This window comes from Epinephelus moara, chromosome 12, assembly GCF_006386435.1.
Source record: "Epinephelus moara isolate mb chromosome 12, YSFRI_EMoa_1.0, whole genome shotgun sequence".
Lineage (NCBI taxonomy): Eukaryota > Metazoa > Chordata > Actinopteri > Perciformes > Serranidae > Epinephelus > Epinephelus moara.
In genome coordinates, this window is record NC_065517.1 from 18,243,878 (window position 1) to 18,258,233 (window position 14,356).

Genomic DNA, 14,356 nt, shown 5'->3' on the forward strand with positions numbered 1-14,356 from the left:
GATGCTGAAGTACACACGCCTAACAGATAAATAAAAAAAGACAAAAATCACAAGGTTTTATGGGTAAAAGAAGACAAATGTTCACATTTGATTGTCAGGTCAGCTGTTCTTCGGGTTCAAAAAACCCAAAAGAACAAAAATAAATCCTGGACTGATGATCATATTCACTGGAGTATTTCTTCGTTTTCACATTTATTTTTTGTGTTTGTTTGATTTTACTTTAACGCCGTCAGTATGTTCAACATGTTATCAACGTTGCACTTAAAACTCTTACAAATAACTAACTCACAGTAATTTGTAATTTCATTTTGTAGTCAACAAAACCACCAAGTTATTCAGGCAGGTCTTCTTTTTTTTTTTNTTGTAGTCAACAAAACCACCAAGTTATTCAGGCAGGTCTTTTTTTTTTTTTCTTTTTTTTTAAATAACCGTTAAATTTCAGTCACTTCATCTTGTCATGTTTTCTACCCTCCAAACTACAAACAAAGGCGTAGTTCTCTTGTTATCTNATTCAGGCAGGTCTTCTTTTTTTTTTTTCTTTTTTTTTAAATAACCGTTAAATTCACTTCATCTTGTCATGTTTTCTACCCTCCAAACTACAAACAAAGGCGTAGTTCTCTTGTTATCTAACTGTATAAATCATGAGATGTGTTGTCTTTTTTTAAGTGAGCAGTAATTTTCTAAAAACACTATTGTTTTTGTAGGTCTTGCATATTTTTAAGAAAACTACAAGGTGGGGGAATTTCTTCTTTTCCACACGTTAGTTAATATATGAAGTACCAGCCCTTTTAGAATGAAGAAAAATACTAACACATAGTAAGAACCTTGCTGCCTCTAAGCTCCAAGTGATTTTGAAATATAATAAAATGCTGGTCATCGTCACATTCAGAGATCCACCCTGAACCTGACCGAACGTTTGACTATTTGGACCTGAGATTTTGGCAAACTACTGTTTGTAAGATTAGATTTGTGTGTTAATGACTATCCAAAGTTTACTTCACAGATTCACTCCGAAATGGATTATGACCAAAGGCAATCTTTTAGATGGTTCAAGTCATTTTAAATATGCTCCGACTCCCGCATCAATGTGTTCAAAATGTAATCTTGACATGCCGGGTATAAAGTGAACTCTCTAGAGATGAATTTGATCGTGATGAAACTGATAAAAAATAGAGGATTTAGCCTTTATACAGTCTTCTCTACTGTATTTCCAGTGTGTCTTTATCTCAGGAACAAAACATGCAACAGAGTAAAAAGGCTTCCTTCAAAACAAAAGCTAAATCGAAGCTATTCACTGACATGTTACAGCACAAGTATCTGTAACTCAGAGCAGGATTGTGCTTGAAAACACCTAAAACTGAGATTAGGCCCTCTGTGCAGGGGAAGGTAGATGTATGCTTTGTCTGTGATGTGAACACCTAACTCACATTTCCACTTTTTTGTAGAAGAAAAAAAGTCTGTTAATATGTCCACTGGTTTGACTTTATGAAGATTTTCAAGCAGAGTTGCTTTCAGTGACTGAGTGATTGTTTAGCCTGGGGTACTATGATAAGTATTGCTTAAAGGCTGTGGATCAGAGAAATTAACTGAGGCATGCTTGAACAAGTGGTGGTTAAAACACACCTCACACCTCAATCATTACAAGGCCCCACCATTGACTAGCATAGTTTTTGCATTACTGGATCATGGATTAAAGGAATACTCCACTGTTTTTTTAATTTATCTCGATAACTTCAATGGTTCAAGTCATGATGGGTACAAAAAATTGTCGCCATTGTTAATGTAACGTGTATTGTTTATGCAAAATTACGCTAGCATACTTTGTCAGGCAAGTAGAAAAGTTTGCATAAACTCCAATGCATATATCAGGCCCTCCAGGATGTTGCGATCTCAGCCAATCCCCATGAATTCTGCTCCAGCTTGCAACCTCGTCCAATCACAGCAAATTTACTGCAAATTAAATATTTAAAATGCATAAAATCTCATTTTAGAGCTGCAAAGCATATTGAGTCGCTCAGCGCCTCCTTGCCCCATTTTCCTACTGTCTCTTACTCTCTATTTATCATCAGACTGCTGCTGCAGGAGTGTGAGCTCTGTGCCTGGGTTGTGGGTAACAGACACACAGTGACAGGGCTAACATTAGCATCACATGACTGACATTATGGTTACGTTGTTTTTTTTGACGGGTTTAATGACAGAGTCGAGCTATTTTGGTGTTGGTCTAAGATTGCTGGGACTCTTTTACGGCTTGGTGTTGGATGTTAGCCGCTGCTGCTTTGTTAGCTCGTGTTAGCTGGGCAGAGAGAGCAGGAGACCAGCTCACCACGACAGTCCTTCAACGCCGCATTGGACAGCTGCATCAGCTGATCTGTGGGAACCACTGAATGCTCATAGGCTCTAAATCTGAGACAGTATCGCAACTATTTTTAGAATTTTACCTGCCTCTGCAATTCATCGCAAAATTAAACGTTAAACATCGCAACATGCATTGCAATTTTTGTTAGAAAAGCTACTGTGAAATCAGGCATTTCAGGCTGCAAGAATCCCCAAAAAATATTTACTTTAGCATGCTAAAATGTTAGCAAACCAAGGCTAATCAAGGGCACATGGTTGGTTAGCATCACAGAGTTTGTAATGAATGTTGGGTGTTTAAGAATCCTTGAAACAAGCTGGAATTTGACTGTCGGCAGAGTGTTAAGTGGCTCTTTCTCAGCCAATATCAGGAGTGTTTGAAATACTTTTTTGTATTTTATAAATGCTGGTAACATTCAAGAGCCTACACTAAAAACAGTGGAGTATTCCTTTAATCAAGGGCAGGCAAATGAAATCAGTGATATGCAGCCATTTATAACAGATGGCACAATAAATAAAATCAACAGATTTTAAAAAAAGTATCAAGAAGAGAAAAATGTGCCAGTGACAACCAGCTATGGCAAATTAGTTTTTAGGAAAAATATTAAGACCACATGAAACTCAAAAAGGTAAACAGGACAAAACTTAAAGATACCCGTTGGCAACAAGACAAGGGGCCCACCTTTCATCATGTACCAATAAGCAAAAAAGGCAATACAGGATGAAGAGCCATGAGGGGAGGAGTGGATGTGCTGGGCCAGTGTTTGATTTAATTTGGAATACATGGTATAAAGAGGGTTTGTTTAATACTAGTTACACATTGGTGGAGATCTTGTACTTGGGAGACATGTTATTATGGAACCAGATGAAACTAAAAATGACACCCATGGTTTTGGGTATACGCTCGTCGTAAGCAAACGTCATGGCCTCGTGCAGCGGGACTTTGACCACCTCGATAAGCTCTCCCTCCCGTGGCTCACCTCCGCCTGCGCTCACGCAGTTGTCGTCAGACACCTCGGCGTAAAACATGGTCTGCTTGGACCCCGTTACACCTACGCCTGACCTGTAGGGGAGGATAAGGGAGAGAAAAAATAAACTGGTATTTTTTGCCCAAAAGATGAAGACATACTGCTGCACCCAATCTTGATACAGAGACGAATGAAAGCTGTACAGCTCAGTCTTTGAATGCTGGTTATAAGCAACATACATGAACACTAGTATTTTCTAGGCATTTCTTAGCCATTTAAGCCCAACAGACCTTGTGCTGTCTACTATTAGCACATAACTTCACCACACCATGCGCCTCTGTCAGAAACACCCTCATAGGGGTCCTGAGGGTTAAGACGATACCTATCTATTTAATGGAAGCAGCCCACACATAACAATGGTCATAGACAACACCAACAGAGTCACAGGAGGCGTTCAAGTCAAATCAAAAGCACAGTTATGAGAGCTGTCGGTCAAAGCTGTCCAGGTGCTGCTGTTTAATGTGGGACTGCTCATCTCCTAAAACTTTAAACTTCTGTATCAAGACAGTGAGCTAATAATCTGTTGACAAAGATGGATGATCCCCCTGAAGCTTCTTTCTAACTCACTAACATAACCTCAGCATTTGTAGTTGCTCTTCTTCAGTCCAATGTGGTATCATTATGGCACTTTGTCTAAAAGTCACCAACTCTAGGTTACATTTTTGATTCTGAATATTTTCAAAAAAAATTTCAAACTGGACTCATGAAAATGCATACTTTCCTTCATCGTGCACCAGATTGTGTGAATCTGTGCTCTGAGAGTGTGATGCTCTGAATAACTGAACGGTAGATACTCCTAATGAGTAGTTCAGCTCCAAACATAGACTAGAATTACCACTTTGCAGTTGTATGCCTCTGCAAACCAGTCAAGTTGCAGTTACAGTTTACATCCATGTCTGTGAATACACGGATGCCTCATATACATCTTTCCCCTGGCAGCACACATGATCTATACAATCAACACAGTTTCAAGGTCCACACCCAAGATTAATGTCACCAATTCAGTATCTGACCAAATGTCTCCCCTTCTGTTCCTGAGATATGACGTTGAGTAACGGCTAGAAAACTGTTTTTGCAGAACATTATGATGTCACAGTGAAGCTGACCTTTGACCTTTTGGATATAAAATGTCATCACTTCATCATTTTATCCTGTTAGACATTTGTGTGAAGATTTGCCAAAATTAGTGTATGAATAGTTGAGATAAGTACATGTTTTGTGAGGTCACAGTGACCTTGACCTTTTCCCTCCAAGCACCAAATTCTAATCAGTTTTTTGTTAAATCCAAGCAGGTTTGTGCCAAATTTGAAGAAAGTCTCTCATAGTGTTATTGAAATATCACGTTCACAAGAATGGGACAGATGGACGGACAGATAACCTGAAAACATAATGCCTCCGACCACGGCTATCACCAGAGCAGAGGCATGAACACCAAAATGTGTGAATGCTGATATCGGGGCAGGCCACCACGAATAAATGATTGTGTGGGAAACACTGCAATAAATCCAGATAAAGAAGCAAAGCTGAAAATGTGGGGTGTTTCTGAGGCTCAGGGAGGTCCGGAAATTAAAAATTAAAATGATATCAAATAGGACAACAGGATATTAACTGTTACGGGATGAAAAATCCAGTGGGGGTGACTAAAGCAGATATTAATAAGACAATGAAAAGCATGAAAACATTCTTTCTGTTGGGAATATACAGGTTTTAAGTAAAAGGTCTTCATCAAGTTTATTCACAAAACTTCAGTACACACAAATGTGTGCGGTCAGCTCACCTGTAGGAAGTAATCCTCTTCAGTTTAGAGGCAGGCACATCGTAGCCGCACTCCTCCAGCACCTCCTGCCGGGCGATCTCCTCCAGAGATAGGTCAGGTTTGTCCACCAGCCCGGCGCAGAGCTCGTAGGTGACCCCTGCTGAGGCCGGGGGCCACTGAGAAGAGCTCTCCCCCTCTGAGGCCGACTGGCCCTCCTGCGACTCAGGGGCGGGGGCGGCAGCTTCGGTGGCACCCTCCTCACTTTTTTCAGCAGACTGAGGCGGCTGCATCTTGGTCCTTTCCCACTCACACATGTATACAGCTGGTGGTGGAGAAGACAGAGAATGTCGAACCTGACATTTTTGCATACTTTTCTCTAATCCTTTTTGTCTAACATGTTAACACGTCTATTTTTTTAAAGTAATAAACTTAAAAGTAAGAATATGTTTTACAGCTACTACCAGCAGCTCCTCAACATTAAGGACTGGCTGCTTTTTTTTGCTTCATATCATTCTGAATTCAGTTTTTTGTGGTTTTGGACTATTGGTGTCATACAATGTTATTTGAATATAATGAACCCAATGCTATGGAAATGTGTGCTGGGCATTTTTCACTATTTTTGGATATTCTATAGACTATAATTAATCAATTAAATGGAAAAAATAATTGACAAATTAACACCTGCTGTAACAGTCGTTATTTGTAGCCCCATAGGATGCATGTTAATCCTTGAAAGCTTCCATGCACAGTTAAAATGCTGACTTTAACACTGTTAATTTAATTGTAAATATGGACTGGGAAATTCAGATGTTAACCCAATGCAATATAATATTCAGATATAATAATCTGGATTTTAAATCAGTACAATATAAAGGTTTTATAATAGAGGCACCCTGCCACACCTGAAATAAGGAGTGCCTCTACTAACCCCAACATAAACTATTACATTATTATGAAACATAATCAATTTCCTGAATGAAACCCTTTATTGACCCTGAACAACAAACATATTTCTAAACATTTATTGTCTGATGCCATAAGCAGACCAACATATCGCACACTCCCAGTAGCTTGTAGACAAACTCTGATTTCTTTCAGATAAAGGAGTTTTTTTGAAATGAAAGAGGAGAGGAAAAAAATATATCAATGCCCAGACTTCCTTGAATTTAGCACAGTGTGGTGTGGAACAGTCCCTGGCGACTTCCGCCAAAGGAGGTTAGGGCGGCTTTGTAATGGGGCCTCTTGCGGTCTATTTATGAGCCTGCATTGTTACTGAGATCTAGTAGAATAAACAGGGATTGTAATGTACTGCTTTTTTAGTGAAAGTGCCCACAGGATATATATAACAACCTAGATCTCGCTGAGTGACAAGAGGAAAATGAATTAACTCGACTGCAGAGTGCAGTTAGTCTCCTGCTTGGTGCGGTGGAAACTTACCTGGACGGAACTGCTTGACGAGGACAAAACAGTGTGAGCTGGTGTTGAAGATCAGCACTGATACACTAAAGGGAAAGAGACAAAAAGGCAAGTTTAAGTAAAATCAGAAAGCTTCTTTTTGACACTGAATGTTTCTACTGATCTGGTTTTATCTTCTAGCATATAGAAGAATGTGGCTCCAGGAGAGCAGTTGGTCATGGCTGGATCAGCTTTTTAAAAACCACCACTTATCAGAGAAAAAGGCAGTCAGGGGTTAATATATTTAAGGGAGTGTCCAACATTTCGGGATGGTGTCTCAACAAGTGTTCTAGGCATGTGAATCTTCTTTTAAAGATCAACATGACAAAATAATGTAACACGAAAATCACTCTGGGAAACAACAAGGACGAGTCCCTTTAACAAAAATGCTAAGTATCTGAAATATTTGGACGAATGGACACGCTAACCACTTATTAACTGACCTCTCGTCCAATCAGAGTGCCATATTACCGCCTAGTTTATCTTTCTATTGGGCAATTCCTGTTGGACAGTAAGTATAAGGGCAGACATCGTCCTAAAACTGAAGTGGATGCATTTGTACAGTATGTCTATACCACACAGGGTGTCCGCATACACAAGGCTGCTCACCGTGTGTCAGTATACACGGTATGGAAACAGTCCACAGCGTCTTAAGTGCTATATCACAGCCAACTGGACTTGCTTGATTTTCTTGAAGATGGTTCACTTCGGTTTGGTGAAATGTCTTCAAGAAAATCGAGCAAGTCCAGTTGCCTACAAATATAGCACTTAAGATTACCATGACCTGGATGACTGAGAATCTCCACCAACAAGTCCATAGTGTCAAATTTTGGGCTGAATGTGGACTATCCATACAAACCCCTGGACATTGGAAGAAGAAATTCACATGGACCCTTGCGGTCAAGCAGATGCTGGCAACATAATTTGGGTTTAAAATGTGGATTAAAAATATGGTTAAAGTCTGAATCAACTACCTGAAATTAAAGCATAAACAAGAGACTGAATTCTAACAACCATTTGAAAAAATAAAGGGAAAGATAGTGGCTTAAGACACATGTCAATACACTCATGTCTGTTGTTTTTAATGCTACCCATTACTCCGTCCGCATCCTTTATCGAGATACACAATTTTCCTATTCCTCAGCAATGCAAGGAGAATCCAGGCTACCGTACCGAAGCTTTCTGTATGACACATCTAGTTTGCGCACTAAAACTCTTTTCCTTTTGTTCACTAAATTCTAAAAGCAATGCATTACAGTCTTTGAAACTTTATTTTAATAAAATCAATGCTAAGTGTCAAATGAAAACGAAACTAACTACATTCCTGTGAAATGAGACGGCCACATCATCCCACATTTAAACGATGACATTCAACAAGCAGGATGTAGAGATAAAATAAGAAGGAAGGTCACTATGATATGATTCACCACTGGCACTCAATCAGCTGTAAACACACAGGTGGTTCATTGCTGTGTGTGTGTGTGTGTGTGTGTGTGTGTGTGTGTGTGTCTGTGAGTGTGAGTGTGAGTGTGAGTGTGAGTATGTGAGCGTGACTGTCGCTGCCAGTGGAGACTTGAGGCCTGGGGTCGGTGTTGGGAAAGCGGATGTGTCTGAGGCGGCAGGAAGCCCTGCCCTGTCTTTCCCATGGTGAGAGGGAACCAGGACGCTGCAATTACAACTGGTTTCTGCAGCGCCTGGGTTGATACTGATTTAATATCCGTTTGCAATACCAATATTTAAATGTAAAGTCCAAAGCCTGTTTTCAACAATATGTAGGCATGTTAGCTGACCTGGCGTTTTAAGGCTAAAATGAAAAAGTGCCCAGAAACTTACAGTGGGGTTACAGTTATGCTGTTGGAAACTGAGGTCCAAGTAAACACAAGTGGACAGTCAGACAGGTAATAAACAAGCTACCACTTTATTTGGAGGTAAAAGACTGACAATTCCGAAGCAGCAACCTCCGGGCCGAAATATTAAGCCAACGCAAAAGTGCCAAAAACTGCAGTTCCTAAAATAGCCACATGAGGCTGGCTCCAAAACAGAATAGATCCCCATCCACACCAATGTTAAGTGCCCCACTTTACAGCAGAAATAAATACATTTACAGCCTGGTACAAAAAACAGTGTTGATCTCTATAGCTAATTTCAACCTTCATGACAACTGTAAAGGTGTTGTTGTTTTTTTTTATACAATTCACCCGTTGTCATTTCACTGAAGTTTAAAGTTACACATAGTTAAGGGCAGAGCTGCTTGAGAGACAGGCTGTCTGCAAGGCATCAATATAGTCTATAGCTGCATTTCCACCAAACACTTTCAATACAGTACCCTCAGTACCTAAACCTTTTTGCATTTAGACTGCAGACAGTACTGTTAATGTAAGCGAGGTTGATACCAGATGATAACTGCGTCACTGCTCTGTCCAGAACTCATTGCATTTACTCTTCACCGACATTGTCTGCAACTCGCTGATCATCCCAGAACAGGGCTGGACGACATTTCCAGTACAAAAAAAAGAACGGACCGGAGTATTTAGAGCCCCGGTGTAGTGCTGGAACGATGCTCTGCCACTTTTTTTCTCCATGTGAGGAAATACAGTATCTGCAGTTTGCATAAACCAGCTGAAATTCACATATATTTTTAAGTGCTTACAGATCCATTCATCACTAAGGAGAATGACATGCAAGAGAGCCATTCAAATTAAATGCAATGGTCAGAGTTATCATGTTGATATTTAAGGTGTGTTTGATTTATGATGTCGAGTCATGCACTGAGTAACATGCAAGAAAGTATTCTACTTTAAAAGTTGCCGGTAGCTGCCGGCAGTTTGAGCAACATGGTACATAAAAAATGCCGAACTGTAAGCATCAAAATGGGAGTCTACAAACCACTGGGTGATACCACAGTGGCTACGTTCATTATTTTAATACATTATATGATAATTCCTCACTGCAGGGACGTTCATGACAGTTTGGGTAATAATACTACCGTTCAGCTTTGATTTTACTTCCAAATAAATTTGATTTAACTTGCTATTTGTCAGAAACTCTCGTCACTTTTGTTTGTTGGACCTGTATTTTGCTTCACTGTTGCAGAAGTAAAAAAAATCTCAGCAATTTACTGAGTGAGTTTAGTGATATTATTGGTGATAGAACCAATGACCAGAGCTATGAAAAAACAACAATGACAAAAAGTCAAAATATGCCAGCTAAAAGACACATTATTGATTTGTGTCCCCGACAACAGCTTCTCGATGTGTGATAAGAAAACATCATTTGTGTCTCAGCTGCTGATTAAAAAGCTTCCATGTTAAGGGCCTCAAATCTGGGCCAAGGCAGCTATAGTAACCTCTGCCACTTGTTCATCCACTTCCTTCCTCCATCACTCCTTTCTTGACTCTCATCTCCTTGACAGAGAGGACACAGAGCATTTTTTTTAAACTTCCTTCTTCCTTGGAAATTGAACAGAGCTTGACTCATCACTCCATCAATGTCTTTGTCTTTAATCCACAGATCATGTTGATAAATGCAAAGGAGAATAGCCATCAAAACTTAAACAGTTCTTCAGCAAGTAGGCTATGTACCAAACATCTGAGAAATGAAAATCCAGTACTGATATTAGTGGAAGCCTACAGCTGTAAAAGATCTTGTGGGGAGATATCGTCACAGAGAACAAGTATGAATGAGATAATGTGGTAGATCTGGGCTAAAAGTGGGACACCAGGGCCTGAGGCTTGAGAGCGGTCCCCTGGGGCAGGTCTGGGTCTTGTAGTGCTGTTCCACACCATTACTGCTGTTCTACAGCTTCCCACTGAAGAAAAATGCTCTAATGGTTAAACCAAGAAGCAGGCTAAACGGACGCTCAGGACTTTTCATGCACCGTTAAGCTTTCTCTGCGGGGCTCCTGGCTGGGCAGTGGGAAAACTGGGTTATAGCAGACAGAGGAGCAGGACTTAAGGTGACTACTGGGTGTGCTGTGAGGCTTATGGTAATAAGACACTATCATCAGCTCTTACGAGGGAATAACTGGGTTATGTGCCAATTAAATTTACTTTAAGTTCTGTAAACTTCTGTTAATTGAGATACAGTACATTTGTATGCACCACGTGACAGAAAGTGTTTGTTTTTTTTATTGACCAGTGAGGCTCTACCAAATGTCATCTTTTACATTCAATGCTTCTGTTGAGGTTTTCAAATGAAGCTCTGAATGTCTGTCGTCATATTTTATAAACATGAAGAAAGTGATTCATCTGATTCAGTGACTTAGTCTTTATTTTTACTACAACAGTGTTAGAGTTGAAATAGATGTTTTGCCATTGTGGTTATATAAATGTAATTTATTGTGCTGTTATACCCCTTTTCCACTAAAATTAGCGCATGTACGTGGATTTATTAGACACTAGAAAAACCCACTAAAAATAGGCTGTGACTCCTTTCCCGTTGACAGTGGAGCTCTGTTGCAGATGAGGATGCCTTTCCGTTTTTCGTTTTTTACTGGTGTGTCACATTTGCTGCAAAGGACATGCTGGAAAACAGGTTAGTAAACAGTAGAAAGCAGCATGAAGGCGAGAGAGAAAGTGTTACGGTGATTACTTTTTGTTATATCTCTTACTTATTTTGTCTCTCTTTCAAACTCAGCTGCAGACGGACAGTATTCTGTAGGGGTGCATCACTGCAACTAATCTAGTGCTTTCACCCGGGTGTTGTGTTTCCATTAATGCCGATCAGAGCCGGAGACAATAAATACCTGTGACAACTGCAGAGTCATTTGACCCAGGTGTGAATGGCGATTGTAACCTTTGCCATTATGTACAAAAGCCAGATGTTACTGGGTGTTGGTGGGTTTTTAGTGCAGTGGGAAAGAGACCCATTGTACAGGAGTATGTTTCCCTTTGTGTGTGCCAAGCAGGAGGGCAAAGTGATTTCTGACTGCAGTTAAATAGTTGTTTTTGAACAACTAAATGCGCACAAATATGGATTGAAGCAGAATATTTGGGGACATGTCTCCTACACTTTTTTAGAAGGCAGTACTGGACCAATCCACTTTAAACATTCAGAAATTAACTCTATCTTTAAAACAAACAACACAACATAAAACGCACATTAATCTGATGCATGAAATTTGCTACAGGCGTATGGTTTCAGCTGGCATGCAGTGTGAAGAAAAAAAAAAGGGTTGGACAAAGACATTTTTCAACAGAAGCAATAAAGAGAAATCTAATAATTACTGTAAGAATCTGTGCCAGGTAAATAAATGGTTGCTGTTGACATCACCCCAGGTTCTTGACTGAATTATGATCTTGAGACTACACCGTCCCTTCTGAAGCTTTTTTAGTCTGCTTTGTATGTGTGGAAAATCACAAGACCCACTCTGACATAGTATTTTACAAAGACTTACGGAGCATGGGGGGCACTACTCACTGTTAGTATTAGGGGTGGGAATCACCTGAGGCCCCACGATATGACATTATCAGGACACCTACATCACCATACAGTATATTGTGATTTTAAAAGTTTTGCAATATGTTGAGTATTGGGATAAATTATACTGCAATTTATTACCTTTATTCAAACTGTTAAGTCTATCACCAAAGGGAAACTTTATCAAAAACTGTTCCATCTAATAAGATAAAGCTTTCAGTCTGTTCGTCCTACTTCATTTTCGTGGCTGCAGTCTATCTGGTGGACTGCAAACTGCATTGCCCCCTAAAATACTGCAATACTATGCTGTATTAATTTTTCCATCACACCTTATTTATTAACCTCTTCAACCCCACTGACCTGCCAGTGGCCTTGTCTTTACAAACCCATGCTGTGCAGTTAAACGCACTAAGCCACGCAGCTTTATTTGAACTCCTGGTGGAGATCGCAAAGTTTCTAATGACACCAAATACATCAGGCTGAATTTGGGAGAACATGAATAAAATTATACTCAAGACTCTAAAATCATTTCCGTTTGCTGGAATGGTGCAGCCAGCAGTCTTTGCCCCAGTCACTGGATATTATCAATATATACAATAAGGACATGCCAGAAGTACACCTATCATAAACAATCCAAACACTAGTTCACAGTTTATCCTTTTCAGCCATGTATAATATTCCTATAATATCTCTGTGTGGACTTAGAACAACCGTGGTATTGTTTAATAATTTATAACTTGTTGTATTCACACCTCATTATGTAATGTGTTCTCTTGTGGCTACTCAACACTGAGTTTATGATTTTTTTCTCATATAATATCTGTTTAATATTATAGTCCAAAGGAAAGGAAAGGAAGAAGTGCTTGAAAGTCAAGGAAGTGAACAAGAACACGAGAGCAGGACTACAGTGAGGGCTCAACATATGAACTTCATCTCTCTGTTGCCCAGGTTCTCGCATATTTCCTGCACCAACTAAAAATACTGTCTGTCATTAAAAGTCACTTCCAGTGATAAACTTGCCCCCCTATGCAAACACTCCCATAAACACATAGGTGTCAAAATAACAAAGCAGTAGGAGGTGCCCATCCAGCTTATGTGTGGTTTTGTAGATTTAGAGATGCATTGTCCCTGTAGACGCCTTTAAGGCTCTGAAATTGTAGCAACTAGTGAAGGAAATTTTTGGTATATCCATCCTGTTTCATGGTCAGCAGGTCGAGCAGAACCCAAGAAGAAGTGGTCAGTGACCAGTATGAAGATTTCAATATTGCACCTCTGCTGTTGTTTGAGGTTAAGCCAGTGTTTCAGTACGCCAGATTGTCGTGGTAGAGGAGTCTGAAGGTACAGATTCATTAACCCATTAACTGGTAACTAACCGGGAACTTAAAAAAAGCAAACAAACAAAAAAAAAACATGTGAAATACAAGAGACCTTTCCTTTTAGTCCGTCGCTCCTTTGACTCAGTAAGCTTTAGCATCCCATTTCGAAGTGCTATCCATTCAGAGGTGGTGAAATTTTAATGTTTCATAATGTAAATGTTTTGCCCTTTATTTTATTTTCTGTTGGCTTTGATGACAGATACATATACACATTACATGTGGAAATATGCCCAGTGCCCACACTCTGGTCACCACCCAAGTCAGAAGGAAGCTAACATTAGCTAGCTAGCGGCACTGTTCAGTTTGTGATTACGACTGGTAATGCTGAACACATTACTGCGGAAACATTGTGCCCACCTTCTGGTCCCTCCTCAGGTCGCCCTGGTGAGTAAGTGGCTTTATTTTGAACAGCAAAACCCTCCTAGCATTGTTTACTATGTTAGCACCACTAGCCATGCTGACACTGCTAACAGTGATAATATAGTCAACAATGCTAAAGGGGGTTTTACAGCCCAAAATGAAGCCGCTTACTCACCAGGGCAAGCTGGGCGGAGACTGGAGGGTGGGCACAATATTTCCACAGCAACACTGTTAGGTTGGGACCATAGATGTATTAAGGGATGGCCTTACTCGTGGTAATGGCTGAATGAGCAGCGTTGCTAACTAGCTAGCTCCTACCAGACCGGGTGGTGTGCAGAGCAGTAAACTGAACTAGTAAAATTAACCTATAGACTAACATGTAAATGGTAAAAAATATTTTTGGTTAACTGATTATGGTTTATCGTTGACATTCCTACTGTGGATAAAAGCTTTCAAAATGAGAGAAGTTCCTGTCAAACTCGCGCTGTCCCCAAAGGTGAGTCTTTAGGCTGGAAGGAAGCTTGGAGAGAACCAGTGCTCCTTCATGTTGAAAGGAGCAAAATGAAGTGGTTTGGGCATATGATTTGGATGCCTTCCTGTGGAGGTACTCT

The 14,356-nt window shown here is 40.1% G+C and overlaps 1 protein-coding gene across 1 annotated transcript in view; it reads right to left on the reverse strand.

Annotated features, from left to right (window-relative positions):
* Window positions 1–562: 562 nt before the first annotated feature.
* The window catches only part of nudt14 (nudix (nucleoside diphosphate linked moiety X)-type motif 14), a 31,258-nt gene continuing 17,464 nt past the window's right edge, over window positions 563–14,356 (reverse strand). Inside the window, exons 3-5 of the mRNA XM_050058315.1 lie at window positions 6,574–6,638; window positions 5,158–5,458; window positions 563–3,415 (exon numbers count right to left, since the gene is read on the reverse strand). Of these exons, the coding sequence (XP_049914272.1) occupies window positions 3,166–3,415; window positions 5,158–5,458; window positions 6,574–6,638 (616 nt within the window). The 3' untranslated portion in view covers window positions 563–3,165. The remainder of the gene's footprint in view (window positions 3,416–5,157; window positions 5,459–6,573; window positions 6,639–14,356) is intronic.